The sequence below is a fragment of the Phyllostomus discolor genome, chromosome 2 (assembly GCF_004126475.2).
Source record: "Phyllostomus discolor isolate MPI-MPIP mPhyDis1 chromosome 2, mPhyDis1.pri.v3, whole genome shotgun sequence".
Taxonomy (NCBI): Eukaryota; Metazoa; Chordata; class Mammalia; order Chiroptera; family Phyllostomidae; genus Phyllostomus; species Phyllostomus discolor.
In genome coordinates, this window is record NC_040904.2 from 40,446,996 (window position 1) to 40,473,970 (window position 26,975).

General features: G+C 38.5%; 1 protein-coding gene across 1 annotated transcript in view; it reads right to left on the reverse strand.

The window, feature by feature from the left end:
• The window catches only part of GNB4 (G protein subunit beta 4), a 47,471-nt gene extending 20,751 nt beyond the window's left edge, over nt 1-26,720 (reverse strand). The window contains exons 1-2 of the mRNA XM_028504713.2: nt 26,484-26,720; nt 2,995-3,092 (exon numbers count right to left, since the gene is read on the reverse strand). Of these exons, the coding sequence (XP_028360514.1) occupies nt 2,995-3,051 (57 nt within the window). The 5' untranslated portion in view covers nt 3,052-3,092; nt 26,484-26,720. The remainder of the gene's footprint in view (nt 1-2,994; nt 3,093-26,483) is intronic.
• Between the last annotated feature and the right edge of the window lie 255 nt (nt 26,721-26,975).

Genomic DNA, 26,975 nt, shown 5'->3' on the forward strand with positions numbered 1-26,975 from the left:
CACTTAAAAACTATAAAACATTGATAAAGAAACTGAAAATGCCTGGCTGGCATAGCTCAGTGGATTGAGTGCAGGCTGGGAACCAAAGTGTCCCAGGTTCGATTCCCAGCCAGGGTACATGCCTGGGTTGCAGGCCATAACCCCCAGCAACCGCACATTGATGTTTCTCTCTCTCTCTCTATCTTCCTCCCTTCCCTCTCTAAAAATAAACAAATAAAATATTTAAAAAAAAGAAACTGAAAATGTAAATAAATGAAAAGATATTCTATGCTCATGAGCTATTAGAATTAACATTGTTAAAATGTCCATTATGTCCAAAGCAATCTATAGATTCAATACAATCACTATCAAAACTCCAAAGTCATTTTTCACAGAAACAGAACAATCCTAAAATTTGTATGGAAAATACAAAAGACCCCCCAAATAGCCATAGAAGTCTTGAGAAACTGAACAAGCTGAAGACATCATGCTCCCTGATTTTAAACTATATTACAAAACTACAGTACTTAAAAGAGTATGGTATTGGCATAAAAACAAACACAGAAATCAATGGAACAGAATAGACAGCCCAGAAAAAAATCCATGCATAATAATCAATTAATTCACAAGAAAGGAGGAAAAAATATACAATGGGGAAAGGGCAGTCTCTTCAACAAATAATGTTGGGAAAACTAGACAGGCACATGCAAAAAAATAAAACTAGATCACTGTCTTACACCAACACAAAAATTAACTCAAAATGGATTGAAGACTTGCGTAAGTGGGACTACATCAAACTAAAAAGGTTCTGCACAGCAAAGGAAAGCATCAACAAAATGAAAATGCAACTTGCTAAATGGGAGAAAATATTTGCAAATCATATACATGGTAGGGGGTAATTTCCAAAACATATAAAGAACTCAATACAACTTAATAACAAAGAAATCTGATAAAAAATGGATAGAGAATCTGAATAGACATTTTCAAAAGGAGACTTAAGAAAGGTATGAAAAGGTGTTCAACATCACTAATAATCAGGATAATGCAAATTAAAACCACAATGAGATATCACCTTGTGCGTTAGAGTGACTATTACTAAAGAGACAACAAATAAAAAGTGTTGGCGAGAATGTAAAGGGAACCCTTGTGCACTGCTGCTGAGGTGTACTATGGAACTGATGCAGTCACTTTGGAAAACAGTATGCAGGTTCCTCAAAAAATTAGAATTAGAACTACCATATGATTTAGCAATTCCACTTCTGAATAATAGTATTTGTCTGAAAACAACAACAACAACAAAGTACTACCTTGAGAAGATACAGACATCCCATGTTCATTTCCACACTATTTACAATAGCCAAAATATGGGGACAACCCAAGTGCCCATCAACAGATGAATGGATCAAGTACAGGTGGTACATATGGGCAACAGAATATTACTCTGCCATACAACCAAACAACATCTTGCCATTTGCAACAACATGAATCGACTTTGAGGGCACTGTGCTAAGTGAAATAAGTCAGATAAAAAAAGACAAATACCATATGATCTTACTTATTGGTAGAATCTACAGAAAAAGGGAAAAAAGCAAACTCTTAAGTACAGAGAATGAATTTTCTAACAATGAGATGGGCATGTGACCATGTGCTTGGCCAACCGGTAGCTCCTGCTCAGCATCTAGAGCAAGTCACGAAAACTAGAGATGGTGGAGAATCCTTTCTGGTAGTGGCAGCAACATCTAATTCAGGGATTAGCCCATGAAGCCTTCTCTGTTTATCCCAGGCAAAATAAGTTCCTCCTTTGTTTTGTTGGCTTTGTTCAGACACCTATGGTTTGATCAACTCCAAGTTCTTATTCACATCTAACACATTAGCTTCTTTGAATTCCTGGCAACAAGATCGATTATGATTCCAACCCACTCAGAATCAACACTTTTCCAGTGAGTGTTTTTTGCCATTCCTTGTTCATCCTGCTCCTTTCCCTCTTTTCTTGTAACATCTTTGTGGAGAGGCTGCACTTGTTCCTTTTTTCTTACTCTTCACTTTTAAAGTAGATGAGTTCTGAAATACCTACTGCAAAAAGTTCATATTGGAAAGGGCCACTGCCGGATTCCAAGCTATCAAGAGTTTCTCCCTGCTTCATGCCAAAGTCCTTCATTTATATTTGTAAATTGTTTTATCCTTCCTTTCTTCCTGTGAAAAGAAGTTAGCCACCCTGATCTACACATAATTAGTCTCTTTCCTACACCCTGTCAACGAGAGGCTTCCTAAAAGAAGGAATGTTTATATCCTTTCTCCCCCCCCCCCGCCCCCCACCTTGATATTCCCCAGTCCAGGGAAACATCCATTTCCATTGTTCCAAAGGATTATTGGAGTTATTACTGGAGTTCCTGAGGGAGCACTTCCTCCTCTGTGTGGGACTTAAAGCTACAGAAATCCCTCTCGGAGTCCTCCCACCCCCTGAGGCACTTCTGCATCTGACAACTCTACCCCATTCTACTACAAAGCTCTAAATGTCTTTTAATTGTATTAAAGATGGACCTTGTATTTGTTTCTCATGGTTCGCTGCTTTGAGTTGATTTCTAAGAGTAAAATCAGATAGACATGTCTTTATTATGCCACTAATAATTTTAATGTTTTTTCTGCAATCTAATGTTTTAGAGATGAATAATTTTTAGTATATTACAATGTGGTAATCTGCCTCCTATTGCACCAAATATCAAACTATGATTCCAAGTCTGTGACTGAGAATTATGTTTGTCTGTCAGCAAGGATTACATATATAACATTAACTTCTTCGGGACACACAGGACATTACTCCACATATGTATTTTTCAGGAATGACATTTGGAGAGATCTTTAGAAGCATGATAAATGCAAATTGACCATTTCTAGTCTTCTAAACTATTTAAAATATGTAGACTGATAACCTATTGAACAAATTTGGTTCATTACTGGTACTAAATAAAAGTGTTAAAATTTTTTCTGAAAAAAAATGAAAATGAATGCTCTTACCTGAATCTGATTTCGTAGTTGTTCGGCTTCCTGCCTCAGCTGTTCCAGTTCACTCATTTTTAAAATTTGTTTACTCCAAAATTAACAACACAAAGCAACTATAAAAAAAGAGAGAGACTAATTCAGTTCTCCATTTACATATTAATTTGCTTGAAAAATATTGACATATAGCTTCTTTTCAGTCCTTCAAAAACTCCAATGAGACAGTTAATTATTACTAGAATGGAAGATTGCTTAGTAAATATAGATCTTGATTCTTTATAAAGGATTTTATGGTGGAATGTGATCAGAGGATGGAAGAGAAATCTTGAGTCGTAGTTTTCAAGACTGAATCCTAGAGAATTAGTACAAGAATGGAGTCCAGCGAGAAGTACTTCTCAAAAGGGCACCAGCAGACATCCCCACTTAGATGTCTAACAGGCACTTCCATCTTAATACTTCAGAACAGACCCCTCCCCACCTCACTCAGGTCTTCCCTATCACAGTAAATGGTAATTCCATCCTTCCAACTGTTTAAGCCAAACCTGGGAGTCAATGCTTCACTTCTGTTTCCTTCATACCCTACATGTACACCATCGACAAAGCATGTCAGTTCATCCTTCAAAAAAGTTCCCAGGATTTGACCAACTCTGATTATGTCCACTTTGACCACCTTGATTCAAGCCACCATTCCCTCTTTCCTAGTTTCCCTTCTATTGCTTTTGACCACTCTCCTATCTATTCTAAATATAGTAACTAGTGATCGTTTTTAAAATGCATTTTATATATTTTATTTTTAGAGAGAGAGGAAGGGAGGGAGAAAGAGAAGGAGAGAAACATCTACCCATTGTCTCTTGCACACACCTTGCCCAGGGATTATTAGGCCTGCAACCCAGGTACATGCCCTGACCAGGATTCAAACCCATGACCTTTTGCTTCCCAGGAAGACACTCAACCAACTGAGCCACAGCGGTCAGGGCTAGGGACCTTTTAAAACACAAGTCCCTCTTCTGCTTTAAATCCAACAATGGTTTTTCACTCCACTCTGAGGAGAGCCTTATTCCTTATCTTGAATCACAGAGCCCTCCTCAACCATTGTACACACCCCTCTGACCTGCTCATCTACCCCTCTCTCTCTCCCTCTCTCCCTCTCACTATGGTCCTCCACACCAAAGCTTTTTTGATGTTCCCTGAACACACTAAGTAGGCTTCAGCATCAATGTCCTTACACTTGCTCTTCCCTTCCCTGAAATGCTTTTAGCCCCACCCACAATGTCTTCATTGCTTGCTCCCTTACCTCTGCTTCAAAAGTACCTCTCACAGGGACCTTTGCTGGTAGCACTCATGCTCCCATCTAGCCCCCTTTCCCTGTCTCCAAATGGTCACTGTGGGACTCAGCACCATCTAGCTATCTATTTCCTCCTAGTAGGATATAAGCTCCTTAATACAGGAACTTTGTTTGCTTTATTCTTTGCTATATCCCTAGCACCCAGGACACTTTCTTCTCCGGTAAATAAGCTAACTTGAAATAGCTTAAGAAATAAAGGGGAAACTGTTCTGAAGATTTAGGATGAATCACAGAACCAAAAGGCATGAATATAACTGCCTCAGGAAGAGACCCGAGCCTGAAAACTACTAGTATTCTTTCTCTAACTGCCCTGTTTTTCTCTTCATTATCTTTGTTTTTCCTCTTTCTACAGAATAACTTTCTCTGCTTCTCTGAGCTCTAGGTTCAGTTTATATCCATCCCCTCAGCTCCTGATTAGAGCCCAAAATGACTACCCCAATGCCAGATTCCCATCAGAATTTTTTTCGGACACCCATCCTCCATTCACTCCAACTCTGAAGTGGTACTGAAGTTGCTAACTAAAACAATTTTAAACGAATAATTTAACAGAAATCAGTTTGATATAAGCTCTTTCAATTACTGTAATGTTTTGACTAAGTTCTTTTTCAACAGGAGTATTTGATTCATTTAACCCATTTTAGAAAACTGTCACAGTGAAAGCATTGTAAGTTGAGCAGAAAGCAGCATATCAGTTATCTTTTAGAAGTTCAGCTGTACCAGTTACAAATATCAAAAAATACCAATGAGCCACTGTATCCCAGCCAATTTATTAAACAAAATGGAAAAAAACACAGTTGCATAATTCAAACTGCCTTCTTCCTCCATTTCTTCAAATACCCACAGAATTTTTATTAAAGGAAGGCATTATGTAGCCTGCACAATTATACTGCTGTGTTAGTGAATAGCTATTTTAATCTATATGAGACAAGGAAATACAAATATCTTAGCTACTAACAATTTTCATTCTGATTATGACAGCATATAAAATGGAAAAATACTTTAAATCGCACTTACAATTTAAGCATAAACTACTTTTACTTACTAAGTCTATTCATCAGAAAAGTGAATTTCAAGTTTGTTACTATAATTATATCTGTAATATTCTACTCTTCTCTTTGAAATTCTGATCTATAATTCCCATACTTTGTAAAATTCAAAACACCCTAAACCCATAAGGAATTGGGCCAGGTGTTTAAAGCTCTCATGATCATTTTTCCTAAGGAATTTAAACACACACTTGCCTACCCATCCCAAGTATTCCTTATACAGATATTCCCAGGTGGCTTTCTTTCTCAAGAAGTCAGCAAAAATTAGAGCTGAATGGGTGAATGGATAAGAGAGAAAAACAGAAGTTAGAGATGCTGAAACTATACACAGGCATTACGTTTTGGTTTTTTATTTTGCTACCAAATTTCTCATTACATTGAACATCTTTTTTTTTTAAGATTTTATTTCTTTTTAGAGAGAGGGGAGGGGAGGGAGAAAGAGAGGGAGAGAAACATTAATGTGTGGTTGCCTCTCGTGGGCCTCCTCCTGGAGATCTGGCCTGCAACCCAGGCACGTGCTCTGATTGGGAATCGAACCAGTGGCCCTTTGGTTCCCAGCCCACGCTCAATCCACTGAGTTACACCAGCCAGGGCCTACATTGAACATCTTTAAGTGCTCCAAAAGTGAACCAATTCTGCCTCTTGTAAAGTGAAGGCAGTCTGTTAGTCTTGTGTCAGGAAACAAATAAGGTGCTACTCTTAGTGTCAGGTTTGTTTCACTGCACCTCACTGTTGTTTTCTGGCATAGTTCATTCTTTCACCAAACATTGGCTGAATGCCTACTATGTGCCCACAGGTCCATATCCATTACCCTAAGCCCTAGGGCCAGATGCATTTCAGAATTTGGAAGTTTTTAGATTTTATTTTTTAATTAATTTTCAATTATTGATTTGAGGAAGAAAGAAACATAGATTTTTGTTGTTCCACTTATTTATGCATTCATTGGTTGACACTTGTATGGGCACTGACTGGAGATCAAACCCACAACCTTGGCAGGTTGAGACAATGCTCTAACCAACTGAGCTACCTGGCCAGGGATGAAGCTTTTAGATTAAAAAAAAATGTGTTCACCATATATCCCATAACACCCCAAATGGACCCTGGGGAAGCACCTCACAAAATCAAGAAGGAGAACTGCAGCAAAATGTAAGCATGTTCACAACCCAATGGGAAAAAACAGACTAGCAAGTTTCATGCTAGCTCAGCTCAGGTTGTGGCACCAAACAAGTTCAAGTTACATCAGGTTTTGCCAGTAAATGATTTATTTTTAAAAATGCAGTTTTCAACGCATTTTGAATATCCAAACTGTGGAGAAGAGGTTGTTAACCTATAATACATAAAAGGGGGATTACTGGTATAAAAGCATAACAACCCAGAACTTAAAAGATACAAGTAGCAGTTGCCAAGCAAGAGATGACATTTATTGAACACTTATTATTATGTGCCATGCACGATTCAAAACTTCTCATAGTAACTCATTTAACAATCTCAAACAACCTCAGAAAGTAGGGGCTAATACCTTCCTCATTCAACAGATGAGGAAACTATGTTAGGAAGGTTATGGACCTCACCCAAGTTCACACAACCTAACAGAGATGGAATGTGACTATAATCACCGTGTGATCCCAGAAATTATTTAACCTCTCTGAGTCCGGATTCTGTCATCTGTACAGCAGAGACCAATCTACCCCAGGAGATTGTTTTATGGATTAAATAATACACATTTACAAAATGTCCTTAGAGACCTGGCTAGTGTGGCTCAGTGGATTGGGCAACAGCCTGCAAACTGAAAGGTTGCCAGTTGGATTCCCAGTTAGCGCACATGCCTGGGTTAAGGGCCAGGTCTCTGGATGGGGGAGGGGGTGTGCGAGAGACAACCAATCAATGTTTCTCTCCCTCTCTTTCTCTCTCTCTTCCCCTCTCTCAAATAAATAATCTTACAAAAATAAATAAATAAAATAAAGGAGGGCCCAGAACCATTCCATGCAATCAGTCCACTCTTTAAAATGTCGTTGGAATATTATATTAGAGCTCATTTAGCCCAGAATGGGAATCTATGAAGAAGCTATAACCATAAACACTCATCAAGCTGGTATCTATATCTATGATGGATCAGTAAATATAATACAATCATACTTTAAATACAAAAGGAAAATAAATTATTACCAGAAAGAATTTTCCTCACAGCCTCAGCATCCCAGTTCTTTTGTTTTTCGGGAGAAGTATGAACCATCATCCCTAGCCAATATGGACTCCTTCTTATAGACCAAGATCTCTCATGGGGCTGGGAGAGGGAGAAAGACTCCAAGAGGGGAGAGGATAGGAGAAAAAAATATCCAGTCCTTTGAAGGGCTTCCTCAAACTCCACCCACCTCCTGAAGACACCTGACCCACCCCAACAGCACTTTGCCCATTCCCACTCCAATGTCTGCAGTGAGGCACTATTACTAATGTTACACCCTGCGGGACTGTAAGGGAAGAAACAGTGATAACCACTAATGTAACCAAATAGCTAATCAGTGGTTCTCAGAGGTTAGCCACAAGAATCATCAGCATCACTTAGGAACTTTTTTGGTTAGAAATTCAGATTTTCAGGCCCTTTCCCAGGTCTAAAGAATAAGAAACTCTGGGGTTGGAGCCCAGCAATCTGGGTTTAGCCAACACTTCAGGTAATTCTGCTGATGCCTCTTGGAGCTCGAGAACCAAAGGTCTAAACTGTGGTTTACACAAGGACACAAATCTGAAGCCATGTGATTAGAGGAAAGTTCAAGAATGTGTTCATATATTAAAAAGTTCCTTTAAATGATAAATGCCATTTACATTATCCTCCTGGTCAAACAAAACAGAAGTACTTAAAAAAATTAAGTATTAGATGGAAATCATAGTTACAGAAAAAATCATTCTCATACTTACTGGTTTTATATTTTGCTAAATTATTTCCCATTTCTGAATTGTGGGGGGAAAATGTTTCTGAAGTATGGCTTCAGAATGCAAAAAGAAGCAATAGAGGAAAAAAAAATAGAAGGTCCCATATATAAATTTCCTGTATCTCAACACTCACAACTTAAAATGTTTTTACACAGAGATCACAAACAACTCTTTGGTATATTTCAGGTGTTATCACCCTTTTCCTCAAGGGAAACAATACACCTGGAAAAACCTTGATTTTTTTGGCAGCCATTATCACCTTCAAAATAATCTGTTTGTCTTTGGTTCTGCTTTGCTCTTTAAGAAATATGAGGACTCTAAAGTCTATGGTCCTCATATTTTTTGGGTAGTAAGGACATTTACCACCCAAGGAAAGGACAGCTTAGGAACCAAGCTATATTCTATCTTGAAATTTCCATGCTGCTCGAAAAGATAACCTGAAAAAATAATTTCTTTTACTTTAAGACTTAAATGCATTAAAGTTCATTAAAGTAGTAAAGTATATGAGAAAAACCCACTAAGAAAATAATGTTTTATGTATCTTTGGAATTAACTAAAACTACAACTTGGATTCTGAACTGCCAAAAGTCATTTTTATATATTTTTTCTTTTTAAAATAACTTATGGTTAATTTTTTTTAATAAGACAGAATATGATTAGCCTACATATAGTAATAAATCCATCAATAAGAAAACACGGTCTTTATCTAGATATCACAAACCCATTTGGGGTGAATACTTTGGATACTAATAAGGGGTTTTCCCATTGACCAAGACATGTACTTGTTGTGGAAATCTAAACTGAGAGAGTACATTCACAGTCCAATAAAATGTCATGAATAAAAATAAAAAATTAACATGAATTCATGGAATTGAAAGCAAATGGATTCTGTTGTTTCATTACTACACACATTCACACTTGTGTGTTATAAATGAAATGTGTGTGGCATCTACAATGCTTTAGACTACCTGCCATTTATAAAAGCTAAGTGCTTAAGCAAGTTTAATTTTTAAAATTAAAATTAAAAAATTATCTTTTAAATCAAGAAAAGGGAAAAAAGAGGAAGAAGTCTTTGAAGCAAAACTAACAAAGACTAGAAGTACATTAATATCAGGTTCTACATGAAAATCTAATGCAGAGTGCATGTTTTAAATATAGAATGGATATGTTCTATGCTTTCAGTGAATCATTTTAAAACTCCTACATATACAGGGTGGGCAAAAGTAGGTTTATAGCTGTAAGTATGTGAAACACAGAGTTTATTATTTATTTGTATCATGTAAACCTACTTTTGCTTACCCCTGTATATATAGAGAGATACACTGGAAGCTTTAAATGAATAGGTCTAGTATTGTCCAGTCAACATTTTGGGAAATCTTTCAAAAAGATTTTTCTTCCTGCATTGTTCCTATTATTTTTGTCTATAGTCCTAAAGTACCTTAAAAGAATGAGCAATTCCAAAACCAGATAAAGACACAACAAAGAAAGAAAACTACAGGCCAGTATCTCTGATGAACATAAAAGATAAAATCCTCAACAAAATGTTGGTAATCTGGATCCACCAATACATTAAAAAAGATCGTACACCATGATCAAGTGGGCTTCATCCCAGGGATGCAAGGACAGCACAATATTTACAAATCAATAAACATAATATGCCACAGAAACAAAAGGAAAGACAAAAATCACATAATCATAGCAGCAGATACCGAAAAAGCATATGATAAAGTCCAGCACCCATTTATGATAAAAACACTTGGCAGAGTGAGAATGGAGGGAGCATTCCTCAACATAATAAAGGCCATATATGAGAAACCTACAGCCAATATCATACTCAACCAGCAAAAACTAAAAGCTTTTCCTTTAGGATCAGGAACAAGACAAGGGTGTCTACCTTCACCACTCTTATTCAGCATAGTACTGGAAGTTCTAGCCACAGTTATCAGGCAAGAAAAAGAAATAAAAGGCATCCAAATTGGAAAGAAGGAAGTAAAACTGTCATTGTTCACAGATGACATGATAGTGTACACACAAAACCCTATAGTCTCCAACAAAAAAACTATTTGACCTAATAAGTGAATATGGCAAAGTAGTGGGATATAAAGACAATATTCAGAAATTTAGGGTATTTTGGACACCAAGAATGAACTATTAGAAAGATAAACTAGGAAACAAATCCCATTACTATAGCAACAGGGAAAACAAAGTACCCGGGAATACATTTAACCAAAGTGGTAAAAGACCTATACTCAGAAAGCTATAAACACTGAAGAAAGAAATTAAGGAAGACACAAGTAAATAGAAGTATTTAGTGTGTTCATTGATTGGAAGAACGAACATCATTAAAATGTCCACACTACCCAAAGTAATCTACAGATTCAAAACAATTCCTATTAAAATACCAATGGCATATTTCACAGATCTAAAACAAGTATTTTAAAAATTTATATGGACTCAAAAAAGACCCCAAGGCTGCAGTAATCTTGAGAAAGAAGAACAAAGTAGAACAAATTACCTGATAGCAAACTATACTACAAGGCCATTGTAATCAAAACAACCTGGCCCTGGCATAAGAACAGACACATAGATCAATGGAAGAGAGCTCAGATATAAACCCATGTCTCTATGGTCAATTAATATTTGACAAAGAAGGCATGAGCATACAATAGAATAAAAATAGCCTCTTCAATAAATGGTGCTAGGAGAACTGGATTGGTACATGCAAAGAAATGAAACTAGACCACCAATGTACACTATACACCAGAATAAATTCATAACAGAGAAAAGACTTAAATATAAGTCATGACACCATAAAAGTCCTAGAGGAAAACATAGGCAGTATAATTTCAGATATTCCACACAGCAATATTTTTGCTGATGTATCTCCTAAGGTAAGGGAAATAAAGGAAAAAATAAACAAATGGGAATACACCAAACTAAAAAGCTTCTGCACAACTAAAGAAAACATCAAAATGAAGAGGGAACCAACTGTATGGGAGAATATATTTGCTAATGATACTTCAGACAAGCGTTTGATGTCTAAAATATATAACAAACTTATCCAATTCAACACCAGGAAGACAAGCAATAAATAAAAAATGGGCAAATGACCTGAATAGACACTTCTCCAAGGAGGACATACAGATGGCCTATATGTGTGAAAAGACACTCAGCATCACTAGTCATCAGAGAGAGGTAAATTAAAGCCACAATGAGATATCATTGCACACTGGCCAGAATGGCCATCATTTAAAAAAAAAAAAAAAAAGAACAGCCATCATTAACAAAACAAAACAAAAAAAAAACAAGTGATGGCAAGGATGTGGAATAAAGAGAACCTTAGAACACCAAATGCAGACTGGTCCAGCCACTGTGGAAAACAGTACAGAATGTCTTCAAATAACTAAAAATGGAACTGCCTTTTAACCCAGTGATTCCACTGCTCGGAATATACCCTAAATCCCAAATCACCAATTCAAAAGAACTTATGTACCCCTATGTTCATAGCAGTGGTTTTTACAATAGCTAAGTGCTGGAAACAGCCAAAGTACCCAGGATCAAAAAATGATGGTATATTTACACAATGGAATACTATGCAGCAGAAAGAAAAGGAATTCTTACCTTTTGCAACAGCATGGATGGAACTGGAGAATATTATGCTAAGTGAAATGAGCCAGTTGGTGAAAGACAAATATCATATGATCTTACCTATAAGAGGAACCTAATGAATAAAATAAACCAATGAAAGAAATAGAACCAGAGCGATGGAAACATGGAACAAACTGACAGCGACCTGAGAGAAGGGTGGAGGGGGAAAATGATGGAAAGAAAGGAAGGGACTAGTCAAAGAACATATATGAATAACTCATGGATGTGGACAACAGTGTGGGGACTGACTGTGGAGGTGGGGGGGTGGGCTGGGTAAAGGAGGGCAAAGCAGGGGGCGATCTATTACAACTGTAATAGAATAATAATAATCAATTAAAATATAAAATAAAATATATTATTTTATATTTTATATTTTATATTCCAATAAAGGAATGAGCACTATCCTGATGTACTGTCAATGCAAATCATCATGTGACCCATTCTTCCACTCAATAAACATATATTTCACACCTACCCACAACAGGCATAGGAATGGACCCACTCCAGTAAGAAACAGATAAGTAATAATAATTATATTAGGATGTAAGTGCTACAACAGAGCATATTTAAAGCATTATGTCACCAAAACCAAATGTTTCATGAGAACAATATACTAAAGATTTCCTTTGACTGTTATGCAATACACTTTGAAACCACTGTGTGTGTATCTGCTAAAATCATTGTAGTATGCTTATATTTTTAGCTATACTACCTCTTCAAGTACCAAGTTCAATGAATTCACTGTCAGCTATGTAAAAGAGCAGAGCTTTTACTTAGTCTTAAAACAACATTCTCTAAGTAGATACACCTCTAGTTTTAGGATTTCTAAGACTTTGTGGGCCAAATATTAGGAAAATAAATGATTTTGTAAGTTACAAATCATAACCTTGTCAGCCTATCTTCTCTTATATGACTCCACTCAAGTATTATTGCCCCTTGGAGTTTTTTTTGACAGGACCATATGAGGTTCATCCTGTATCACTAAGTCCACATAGTCTTGTATCACTTTAAATTTTGTATTTATTCATTTTAGAAAGAGAAGAAGAGAAAGAGAGGGAGGCAGGGAGGGAGAGAGAGAGAGAAACATCAAGCTGTTCCACTTATTTATGTATTCACTGGTTGATTCTTGTATGTGCCCTGACTGGGGATGAGACCTGCAAGCTTGGAGTATCAGGATGATGCTCTAACCAACTAAGTTACCCAACCAGGGCAGTCTCGTATCATTTTAAAATCACATAATTTGTTGTTTTTGTTTAACCAGGGGAAAAAAAAATCCTTAAACTTATCAGACTTGGTTACCTATCACTCTTAGTTGCATCTAAAAATTTTTAATGAATTTCACTGCTAAAGAATGAAAATACAAAAACTAGGGATATGAGAATTCCATTTAATAAGTGTTTGAGTGCCTAACAGACACCATGGTCTAGCTTATTTGCTGACTGGGCTTCACTGGACAAAATGGGACTTGTGCAATTAACATATTCATGGCCAGATAGCTGCAATTCCATGTATTCATCACTTTAAAAGAAGTAAAATATTTAAAGCTCACAATAATAAGAAGTTACCAATCATATCTGCTTTGTCGATGAGGTATCCAGCCATGTAATATGAAAAATAGAGACATTCATTGAAGAAGATACAAGATACAAGAAACACTGTACATAGGACAGTGATGCCTCAGTCCCCTTCAAAGTAGGCACCTTGGGACTCACACAGTTCTCCCAAATGCCATCAGCTGCCCCATCATATTTTCCTGAATCTCATCAATGGCCTAAAATCTCTTCCCTTTCAAAGGTGATTTTAGTTTTAGGAAAAGTCAGAAGTCGCAGGGCATCAAATCTGGGCTGTAGAGGGGCTGAGTCACCTGGATGATTTGATGTTTCACCAAAAAACTGCACGAGACATGATGCATGAGCAGATGTATTGTCATGATGAAGGTGCCAATCACCAGTTGCCCATAGTTGTGACCTTCTGAATCATCCCGATAGTTTCCGTGGAGGAATGTGCAAGCTTAATGCAAAATTTGATGCAAATTCATTGCTCTACTTCCTCAGTCATTTTGAATGTGGTGGCCACACAGTATACATGCTCACTCTACAGCATCTATCACCTTCACTGACAAGTACAGTGAAGTCATCATTGTTCACACATGTGCATTCCAGTCCACTCTCCTTGGCTGCCAGGTTATATTGATGTCATACAAACCATTACTGTTATATTAACAATGGTTTGAGTTTTTCCAGACAGACCTCATACACAAAGCCATAACACCTAGAAACAAGATAAAACTGGAAGTTCTACTAATTAAAAAGAAAGTGTATGATATTGTTCTGAGAGGATGCTATTTCAAAATTACACTTATTTACCAAAATACCATGCAATTGCTCTCTTGGGTTTAGACCAACAGCTAGTGAATAACCTGAATAACTCAGGTTAGCTATTGGGGATTCTACTCCATGCCTAATTCCTTACCCTCACCACTAATGTTCTCAGAATCCATCAGTCAAAGGGAGCTTGAATAGTGTATTCATTTTTTGTTACATTTAGTCACATTTAGCTTTATTCTACTGCTCTGAGTTTCCTACTGATGTTTTCATCCTGCAACACTCAGCACCACATATACCAGTATCACTCTTCAGCAGCCTCAAGAGAACGCACACTACTCCTTATCCCCTCAACCCCCAACCACAACAGCTTCTCTAGAGGCCCATTTAATACATAATGAACATAATGAAGAATACTGCTGATGAATTTCCATTTCCATTTAAATACATAATTCCATTTACAGGAGTCTAGAAAGTAAAAAAAATTTTTTTAATTATTTCCTTATAAAAGTTGGTCTGTATAAGCCTTATTAACTATCTTAAATCCAATGTATAGTCTATGCCACATGCTAATTAGACAATAAAGCCTTAGTCAGCTTAAGATGCATTACTGGGTTTTAATTTTACATTACCAAATAGTTAGAGCTCAATTTTTGTACTTGAAACAATTCCTGGGTAAAGTTAATTAAGTGAGGAACTCATAAAAATTGAAGGGGAAACTTCCAGTCAAGATAGAGGCATAGGTAAACACACTTTACCTCCATATACAACTACAGCAAAAATTATAACTAGACTACAAAACAAGCATCACCCAGAATTGTCAGAAAATCCAGCTGTATGGAAGTCTGACAAACCAAGGATTTAGAGAAGCCACATTTATCCAGATGGGTAGGAGGGCAGAGAGTCACAGAGAGGTGGAGTGGCACAGAGAGGCAGTGGAATGGGCAGCCCCACATTCACGTGTAGTGGGTAATAATCAGGAGGGACACCCTGGGAGTGAGCAATGCCAGCCCCAGACCAGATCATCCAGCCCAGGGTTCCAGAGCCAGGAAGATAAGTCCCCATAACTTCTGGCTATAAAAACCAGTGGGGGTTGGGGTAGTGGAAGAAACTTTAGGATTCTCAAGAGATTCTTCTTAAAGGGCTGCAATGAACTTATGACTCATGCAGACCCAACTGCTCTGGGATTCAGCACCAGGGCAACAGCTAGAAGGGCACAAGTGGCATATAGGAAGAAAGTGAAGTGCAAATGCTGGGGAGACAGCTTCTTCAGGGGCAGTCTCCAGAGGCCAGACAGTGGCACTGTCCCCTCTCTGAGCCTTCCCCCTCACAGAGTCACAAAGCAGTGAAATGGGTTGCCCCACTCACTCAGGCAATGAATGACCTAAGGCTCCACCCCATATAATTTATAGGTGCCTTTTCTACTATAGGCCACACTACTAAAACATTTTGAGTCAAAGCAACTCTACCTAATACACAGCAACAAACAGGGAGGCTGCCAAATTGAGGGGACAAAGTAATATGGCCCAAATGAAAGAACAGAACAAAACTCCAGCAAAAGAACTAAGCAAAATGAAGATAAGCAACCTAACAGATGAACAGTTCAAAACACTGATTATCAGGAGGCTCAAAGAAATCACTGGGTACCACAACAGCATAAAAAAGACCCAGGCAGAAATGAAGTTTGCATTAAGTGGAATAAAGAAAAATCTACGGGGAACCAACAGTGGAGGGGATGAAGCCAAGAATCAAATCAACAATTTGGAACCTAAGGGGAAAAAAAAGCATTACATCAGGACAGCACAAAGAAAAAAGAATTTTAAAACAACAAGATAGAATAAGGAGCCTCTAGGACTTCTCCAAATGTACCAACATCCAAATCATAGGAGTGCTAGAAGGAGAAGAGGAAGAGCAAGAAATTGAAAACTTAACTGAAAAAATAATGAAGGAAAACTTCCCTAATTTGGTGAAGGAAATAGACATGCAAGTCCAGGAAGCACACAGAGTCCCAAACATGTTGAACCCAAAGAAGACCACACCAATACACATCATAATTAAAATGCCAAATTTAAAGATAAAGAGTTTCTTAAAAGCAGCAAGAGAAAAGCAGAGAATTACCTCTAAAAGAGTTCCCATAAGACTGTCTGCTGATTTCTCAAAGGATACTTTGCAGGCAAGAACGGATTAGCAAGAAGTATTCAAAGTGATGAAAATCAAGGACCTACAACCTAGTATCTATCCAGCAAAGCTATCATTAAGAATTGAAGGGCAGATAAAGAACTTCCCAGACAAGGTAAAACTAAAGGAATTCATAACCACCAAGTCATTATTACATGAAATGTTAAAGGGAACTGTATAAGAACAAGATCAAACCTATGAACATTAAAATGGCAACAAATTTACAACTATCAACAACTGAATCTAAAAAACAAACTAAGCAAACAAGCAGAACAGGAACAGAATCATAGATATGGAGATCATTTGGAGGATTATCAGCTGAGAGGGGAAGGAGGAGAATGAGAGATAAGGTGCAGGGATTAAGAAGTACAAATTTGTAGGTACAGAATAGAAAGGGGACAGGAAAGAACAGTACAGGAAATGGAGAAGCCAAAGAACTTATATGCATGACCCATGGACATGAACTAAGGAGGGGGAGATTTCTGGAGGGAATGGGGGTACCAGGCAGAGGCGGGCCAAGGAGGAAAATTGGAACAACTGTTAAGAGGATCAACAAAATATATTTTAAAAAATTGAAGGGAAAAAAATGGAGTCAAGCCATTGCTAAATGTTACCATAACAAAAATATCAAAAATTCCTGGGTAAGAGCCCAGAGATTACTAGCTCTGAGCACAGGGACCATTGTTCTCATCTTTGTCCCTCCCAAGGTAGGGTCCTCAGTTTATGGTGCAGATTATAGCTAAGTCTTAAACCTAAGACTTGTTACAGGTTAGACGATGAAGAAAAACCAGTAAGGCTCCTAAAAACTAGATAGTTTTGAATACATAAGAATGATAGTTAAGGATAGTGATCACCAAATGTTTATATACTACAAAATTACAAAACTAAATCAACAGGAGAGCAGTATGGTACACCTGTAAAATGAAATATTATGTGCCTATTAAAAACAGAATGTTAGAGCTCTAAGTACTTGCAAAGATGCCAACACTAATGCTACCCTCCGAACAAACACTCCCTTTTGGGGATTCCAACTGTAAGTACAACATATAAGCATCCAGTGGGAATCTGCCCTTACCCAGCAAAGTATATACTGAATGTCCTCGGTAATAACTATAGGGCACAGGAAGTAAACCTGCTAAAACCAAAACTGGTGTGGGGGCGGTTTTCTTAAAGCTATATATTGCTTTAAATATAAAATGTGGGCCTTAAGGGAAAGTTTAATAGTATTTTAGCCAGTCGGTAGTACACAAGTGTTGAGATCATTTTATGTGATTTCTACTTCAAAACATTAAATAAGATGTAGTTCTCAGCAATCTGAGAAGAAAGGGCTCTCCATAATGCACACTGGAAAATGATATTGAGAAACTTATCAAGTACTTTTTTTTGACATGACTCTTGCACCAAAGGAAATTCTTTGGTGTCTGTACCACACACAGGACATTAGCAAAACATAGTGAGGCAAAATAGTTCAGAGTGCTGCCTCGAGTACCCAAAGGTTGGGGTTTGAATGCGCCTTCTCCAGAGGGGTATGCTGACTGACATGTAGAAGAGTCAACAGAGGCCAATTGACATTCTTATGACAGTTGAGAAAAAGATGCCTTTGAACCAAACATGGGAAATATTTAAAATATTTTCATAGCATCAAGAACGAGTCTACTCAGGACCGATTTTGAATCTTAAATCAATCCATTTTCCTGGAGAAGGAAGGACTTTTACAAGTCATTAGAGTTGTCCATAAATTGGACAAGTTGCCTCATCAGAGAGTGAGCACCCCGTCACCAGAAGGGTGCAAACAGGAGCAGGTTGTTCGGGTGGCAAGATGTCTCTGAGGGGCTCAAGCATGAAAAAGAGACTTGGGGAGAGGTGAAGGGCTTGATACTGGGTCACCTGTCAGATTCTAATGGGAAATGATAAGTATCTCTGGGTTTTGGAACCAGACAGATGGAGTTTTAGACTCTGGCTTCACTGTTTATTACGTGACATTGGCCAGCTTTCTGTCCTGCTCTGTCTGTAGCTCAGTCTCTTCATTTAATCCAGTGGAGATAAGAATATTACCTAACTGATTGATTTGTCATGAGAATTGAAGTTAGTGCATGGGGGTGAAGTGCTCATCACAGTAGCCATTGGAACATGGTCTCAATAAATATTATCATGATTTTTATTTTTTAAATATATTAATAGAAAGAAGTATTTTTAAACAGAAATTATTTAAAATAATCACATTTTATAGTTTAAATAGTTGTATTTTTTCATCTAAGTCAGAGATCTCTTCAAGTGTAACTATTGCCTTTTTCCTTTCTTTCTGATTTTATTATGATTAATCTATAGGCTAAACTAAAATTAACATTTTTTAATCTTTGTAATTTCAAAGTTAATTATCCAGTTTGTGACCAAGGCTGTTCCATCTTTGTTTCTTCCTACCGACTATTCATCTGCTGCTGGTCAGTATTACCTCCACCAGAGGGCAGACAAAAGAAAGATGAAACTGGGGGGGAACAAAGCTGGTATCTTGTTGGCTTCCAGAGCAGCTTTGGCAGTGTCACCAGAAAACTTTAAAGGGCACTAATGTTCTAAGATTCCCTGAGACAGTGCTCTTCATTTGAAATAGGGTTAGAGAAAACACAGCACAAGAGTTGGCAAGCATCAATTCAGGTAGCTATCCATTTAGTTAAATATCTGAGTTCCCACCACCCCTGCAATCACCACACTGTTGGGACTAAATGGTAATGGGAAAAAATACAATAAAGAGTAAATAAATAAATAAATAAACAAACAGCTGAGTTCCAAACACATGCCAGGCACATTCCAGGCTCTAAGGGTTCAGCAGCAAACAAAACAAACAAAAGCTCCCGTTGTCATGGAGCTTTATTCTATATCTGTCTAGGAGAAAGATAACAAAGCACATAAATAAATGACAATTTCAAGTACAGATAGGTACTGTCCAGGAAAAGAAAAATACTGCAAGAAATTAGAGGGTGACAAGGAAGGCTACTTTAAAATAACTTAACCTAAGTAAAGACCTGAATGAAATGACTGAGTGAGGTGTGCGGATAATGGGGTGGGGGCAGGGGGGGGTGGGCAGGGAAGAGCAGTCGTGGAAGAAGCAACAGCACCTGCAAAGGCCACGAGTCAGAGACCAGCCTGGCGTGCTGCTCAATCAACAGCAGGCAGGACAGTGAGGCTGCAGGGAAGTGAGCAAAGCAGAAGCCATTAGGGAGGTGAGCAGCAACCCAGCCATGTGATCACGTAGGCCTCCTGACCATAGCAAAAACTTCACATTTTATCTAACAGTATTGGGTTCGGATGACTAAGAGGTATAATCTGATTTGCTTTACATCTTTTGAAGTTCATGCTGGCTGCTGGGAGATAGAGATTGGAAGTTGAAAAACCGGTTAGCTACTGCAATAATTCAGTCCAGGAAACCTGGTGGTTTGACACAGAGGAGGGGCAATGGAGGTAATAAGAAAGAGTCATATTTGGAATGATTTTTAAGTTAGAGTCCGTAATACTTGCCATGGAAGAGCAGATACAGGATGAGTAGAACAGGGGGATTAAGGATAACTCAGGATTTTTAGCATGAACGACTGGGTGGGTGGTGGAGACATTTGCTGAGATGGAAAGAGTAAGAAACCACAGCCAGAGAGGCAGGATGAAAACAAGAGTCACTGGTCCCAGAAGCCAAGGGAAAAAAATGCTTCAATAAGGAGGGAGCTCTATCTATCTGTCGCCTGAGTCAAACATGGCCAAGAGATCTAATTTGGCAAGACTGACATCCCTGGTGACTTGAGAAGAATGGTCTCATGGCACACTAAGGATAAAGTTCCTGCTGGCCAGGGGTGGGGGTGAGGGGTGGGGTTGGAGGGGGGGGCAGGATGGGGCGGGGCAGGGGTGGTATTCAGAAGAAGATAGGAGATGAGGAGTAGAGGCAGCCTATGTGAAAATTTGGGAGGGACATCTTTAAAGGTTTATTTTTAACTTTTCATTTTTTTAAAACGTCAAACTTAAAGTTTTAAAGTGCTAAAGTGGTATAGTGGTATTTCCTCACCTAGAATGACAAAATGTTAACATTTGCCATATTCGCTTTATCTTTCTTGCTCTCTCTATAAATAATATTATCTTGTATCCATTTGAGAGTATATTGAAAATCCTTTGACAGTTTATTCCTAAATAACTTACTGAATATCTTTGAAAAAGGGCATTCATATTCAGGACACTTACTTAACATTGATACAACACCATTTATTCATTATGCAGAATATTTATTATGTAGTACATATTCAAATTTTATGTCCCAATACTATTCTTAAACAACTGGATTTTCCAATCCAAGATCCAATCCAGGATTACACGTTGCATTTCATGGTCAGGACTCTCAAACTTCCTATAACCTGGAACACTTCCTTTGCCTTTCTCTGTCTTTCTGCACAGTAACATATTGGAAGAGTACAAACCAGTTACTTTGTAGAACAATCCTCGATTAAGGTTCCTCTATTGTTTCCTTGTGGTTTGATTTTGGTTATGAATGTTAGAAATACTACAGAAAAGTAATGATGTCTCTAGATCAAGCACATCAAGAGAAGCATGTTTATCCCACCACTGCTGACATTAACTTTGATTGGTTGGTTGAGGTGGTGTCTGCTAGATTTCTCCACTGTGAAGTTCTTTTTCCCTATGGTCATTACAGAGATCACTTCTACAGAGATGACTGGAAATACTATTACTACCATTTCCCCTATCCAACTTTCTCCATTAATAGCATCTGCCTAATTTTACCGCGATAGTCACAAACTGTTGACTTCTATTGTTCCTCCTACATTTTTTAATTGGCAATCTATTTGGCAGAGCTTTCCCCTTTTCCTCACTTTATTTATTTATCATGGCTGTTGATTTCTTATTTTATTCAATGGGTTATAATCAATTATTACCTTTAATTCACTTTGATGCTCAAATTTTCCCAGTATGGCCATTCAAGCTAGTCCTATGTACTTTTTACATGCCTCTGTCAATTTTTTTCAACACTTCTTTGTGTTTTAGGCTCATCTTATCCTCTCCCTGCCCTAGCTCTGGCTGGAACCAGCCATTTCAATCTGAGCACTAGTTGTGATAAATGCTGCTAGGATGTCATTATTTCTAGCCCCTTTCATTAGACAGAACTAGGAAATCTATGTGTACGTACTTATGAATGTATATACATTTTAATCACAAGTTCATATTAATAAATCTAATCCCAATCCAACACCAAGGAGTTCTTCATTGCCTTCTTCCACTTCTTATTTTTATATCCTTTCTCCCTCAGTTAATACCCAAGATTCCCAAATATTAATAAATTTACTCATTTGCCCAATCCTACAATATAGACAAAATAGTTTCGGAATTGCTATGTCTTATCTTTACCACTATAAGTAATAGATTATTATACAGGGTTCAAGATTTTTTTGGAAGTCCTTTTTATCTTTAGATTAAAGGTGTATATATAGTCAAAATCATATGTTAGAAACATACTTGGATTCATTTTTTTCTTCTGAGAATTGATATTATACATTAAAATACATTTGGTTCATTTGTTGCTGTTTATATTCAGTTTTGGGGGGTTTCCCCACCCATGTTAATTTCATTTTTGAACATATGAAACGCTGACATGTTTCCAAAACTCAAAACTATACAGAAAGGTATAATCAGAGCCATTCCCTCCATTATCCCTTTTTTTAGTTCCTACCCATCCCTGTAGGTAACTATTGGGTTGGCCAAAAAGTTCATTTAGTTTTTTTCCATACGATGGCTCTAGTAGTGCTTAGTTGTCTTTAACTTCATTCAGAACAATTTTGTTAGGTTGTATTGTGACAGCTGTCATAGTGCACATTTTTTAAAAAATTTATCAAAACAATTGGATTTTTATGTATCCATTGTAATATTGAAGATGGTAGGTAGACAATAAGTCAACATTTTGGTGTATTAAACTTTATTATTTTAAGAAAGGTAAAAACGCAACTGAGATGCAAAACGAGATTTGTGCAGCATATGGAGAAAGTGCTGTGACTGATCAAATGTGTCAAAAGTGGTTTGCGAAGTTTCTTGGTACTACTGACATTGTGGACAAATAATTCTTTGCTATGAGACTGTCTTATGCATCGAAAGACGGCTAGCAGCACCTCTGGCCTCTACCCATTGGAAGCCAATAGCAGAAGACAGCTGACATACTCAAAATATCCAAATCAATAAAGTTACTGGTGAAAATGAAAAATTTGTCTTTTATTCTATGGAAAAAACATAATGGATCCTTTGGCCAACCCAATAGTTTCTGGTGATCAGTCCTATATTTATTTTCATTCTATCAAAAAAAAAATTATGCTTTCCACATGTGGAGCAGAGAAATGGGACAGAATACTGGATCAAGAAAGAATTTTATCTAAGATGAGAGATAGCCCTGGCCAGGTGGCCCAGTTGCTTGGAGCGTCATCTCATTAACCAAAAGATTTCGGGTTCGATTCCTGGTCAGGGGATATACCTAGGTTGCAGGCTCAATCCCTGGTCTGGGACATACAGGAGGCAACTGATTGATGTTTCTCTCTCATATCAATGTTTCTCCCCCTTCCCTTTCTCTCTCTCTCAAATCAAATGAAAAATATCCTTGGGTGAGAATTTAAAAAATAGATGGGAGCCATAACAGAATGTTTGCATAATAATGTAAATGATTCCATAGAAACTGAAATTGAAGCTGTAGGAGGGATGGGATAATTACAGGGAGAAATATCTGTCAAAACATCTTCTGGTTTAATTTGAGGGATATCAAAGGGTTACCAAACTCCAAGATAGATTATCATCCTGTTTGTAATCATCCCAATTAGTTATATCTATGGCTCTAAGAACCCATACTGAAATGGGGCTATTATTTTGGAAGGGTAATTAAACTACCACTACCTACTACTAATGTCAATGAAAGAAATTTTGCCATAGCAAGAGGGAGGTTTTGAACTCTAAGCTAGACATTTAATCAGGAATAAATAAACAGGCGAGAAGAGAATGGCTGGTGTGAGGATCTGTGTAATAACACAGATGAATAGTAATGATGGTGCTGGAAAAATAAACCCACATCTCTAACATGTCTTGAAAAGTTACAAATATGCTAATAATTTATGCTAATAATTGAGGACCATTCCTCATGCCCTGGCTGTAAGTCAGTGTGGCACAGAGAACATGGACTCTAGGGATGGAGAGGTCTGGCCTTGAACCCCAACTGAGTTACTTAACTACATGACCACCGGCACATCTCAGAGGTGGCTTCCTTACCTAGAGAACTGTATAATGCCTCCTTTGCCAAGTCAATGTGAAATATAAATAGAATAATGTATAGCACTGCCCCGACCCAGATGTTCAATAGACAGATGTTCTTATAATGAATGCAGATTAAACTAGTTAGCAAGCTAAAGAAAATAATCACACAGTGAACTTCAATACATGTCTGAAAGAAATCAGAGAAATCACGCCATCCCAGGCAGTACTTGGTAAGGGCAAAAAATGTCTAACTTTTACTTGCAATTCTCAATTTTCAAAATGTCCCGGAGACTATTTATAAAGTGTAAAAATATGTACTGACATACTAAAGTGACAATGACTTAAAAGAAACAGTTCTAGGGAGATGTCAATTAAATGGTACAAAATTCCAGTTGGGAGATGAGTAAGTTCTGGGAACCTTAGGTAAGGCATGGTGACTACGGTTAACAATTTGCTATTGCACAATTGAGAGTTACTAAGAGAGTATATCTAAAGTGCCCTCAGCACACCCCCAAGGTAATTATGTGAGGTAATGAATGTGTTAACCTTATTGTGGTAATCATTCTGCAATATATATGTGTATCAAATTATCACATTATACCTTTTAAATGTAAACAATGTTATGTGTCAATTATACTTCTGTAAAGCTGAAAAATTACTAAAAGAAGCAATTCTTCAGGTTAACAAAGAGAAATGACTCAGAATAACCTCTTAAATAACACCTATGGCTCACAAAAACATAAATCTAAATATATTACAGCCATATGAACCAATTTTATAATTTTACAAATGTGCACACACAAGAGTTAACCATGTTCAGAAAACAGTACTTTAAAAGTTTCTATTTCAGTTCCAAATTCATCTACAAGCCACAATACAACAAAGAAATCTTAAAAATGATCTTTAACCAAATGCTGAAATACACAATAAACTTTCAGACCTGTGGACAAAAAGAAAAAAAAAAGGAGCTCTATAATAAATCTAACTGAAGGAAACCTCCCAGAATGATCTGATCAGAAATTCCTGGCTGAGCAGGTCATGACGGGTAGTTATACCTCAGGGCTGTAATTGCCCAAGTAAAAGGTCATCTTCATCTTGAGCAAGCCCTGGACATTGTTTTTGTGCACCTAGGTTAACACACCTTTGAAATGCCTTTTTCAGACCCCCTCAAGAGTGTACACAACTTTGTTAACTATCCTGCAATCCTGCAATTTTCAACTGGTGTGCCCCAAGAATTTTAAAAACGTACAATACCTGACTATTTGATCAAGGGCACTGACCTCTTTTCCCTTAGATTGTCAAATTTTTTATGACAATAGCCAACGCAACAACAGCTGTCCAGTGTGCATAAATAAAAATCATACCTATTTTTTTGTTAGATCAGCACAAATACATATTTTTTGGTGTGCTGCAGAACTTTCGTAATTATTTTACGTGTGCCATGAGATGAAAAGGCTGAAAGCCTCTGCTGTAATCCAGTCATAGTGATGTCCCTGCCTTGCCTTCTTCCGTAGGTTCGTTCAGAGTGTTCCTTAGTTCCCTCCTTAATTCCAAATGTATAAAAGAAACTGCAAAACTGTAATTCTCCAGAAGCATTTGACATCTTGCTTCCCCACATGTAGTCAATCTGGCTCAAATAAACTCATAAAAATTCTCCACAGCTTTGGACATTCTTATGTCGACAGAGCCTAACATCAGTAATAACCCCAAAGCCCCACACTGAAGTCTTAAAATGTGCCTGGCAGAGACTCAAGGCTTGCAACCGTGTGTATACAGACCTTTGTTTTCCTCCTGACTAGAAGTCACTTCGCTTTCATCTTAAATAAGCAGTGTGTGCTCGATCTCTATTCTACAAGATGTACTTAAAGGTCACCATCTCAGTTTACAACACTAAAATGGGCTGACAACAGAGATCTAATCAACAATTAAATGTCTTAGAAAAACTTCCCAGTAGGGTGCTAATCCACAGGCTGGCTGTTTTGCCAGTGGCGGAGAGGCAGACAGATGCAGCCACATCCTTTTCTAAAAGAGAAAAGGAGTAGAGAAAGGGGAAGAGAGATGTAAAATAACAACGCATTGCTTCTATAAACAAATGAACGTCTGCTTTTAAGCTTTTAGAAAGTCAATCTTCCCTTACCAAATAGCAAAAAATATCAAAGTATAAGCCAATCATTTGTGTTTTGCAGCAGAAAAAGGGTGTGAGGATTAAAGGGAAACATTTTATTATGTACTGATCTTACAAGTGTTTGAAATCCATTAATTTCACCCAACCACTCCCAAAATGCTGGGGCATCATATCGTTTCCAAAGTAAATTTAACACGAAACCACTGGGCTCATTTTTAGTGCTCGGAGAACTTTTCTGAGCTTTCACAGCGCGTCTCCACCCAATAACCCTTCTGGGCAATCCCGGATAACCGCTATTTCAGAATGATCTCTCGCTCTGCCCTAGGAAAGGTAGGGGTCTGGGGCGTCGAGAGAAACCTGGGGGTCCCGAAGCTAGGGATATGGACGGCCCCGCCCCCCTCGCTGGAACAGAGTGCGACTAAAGCACTCCCGTCCTGTCCCTCCCCGACAGGTCTACCGCTCATAGCCCCGGGTCTCTGATTCAGGAGGAAGCCAGCTGGCCCCGAGCCTCTCCCCGGGCTGGGTTCCGGCGGGCGGGCGGCCCTGCGACGCCTCACGCCCCCTGCGGGAAGCCTGCGATCCCCCTTGCCCCCTTGCGGGGCGCACGGAGGAGCCACAGCTCGCTCAAATCGCTGGCCTACCTAGAGTGAGCTCCAACCCGTCGACCTGGCGCTGCCCGATTCCGGCACTGCCCGAGTCCGCTGGGCACTCAGCAGCCCCACGCGTTGCGGAGCTGGCGTGCAGAGCGCAGAGCACCGCTGAGACCAGCGCCGCGGAGATCCGCTGGCCACACCCAGGCCAGCGCCGCTCGGCTGCCAACTCCACCGCGCAGGGGCCGGGGCGGGGACGTGGCTCGAAGCGCGAGGCGCGAGGCACGAGGCGCGCGGAATCAGCGCGAACGCGCTGCTGGCGCGAGCAACCCCTGGAGCGCGCGCGGGGGCCTGGTGGGGGGCGAAGGGAGGGGACGCAGAGCACAGCTTCTGCTTCCTATTTTTTGTCTCGTTTCCTGCCAGAAGAAGAAAAACATTAATTCCCGGGCAGTTTCGTTTTCTGTCGGCGTGGCGCCTGGACGCCAGCACACACTTTTGAGTAGGGCCCAAGTGGTGTGGCGGTGTTCCTTCCTGGTACTGCAT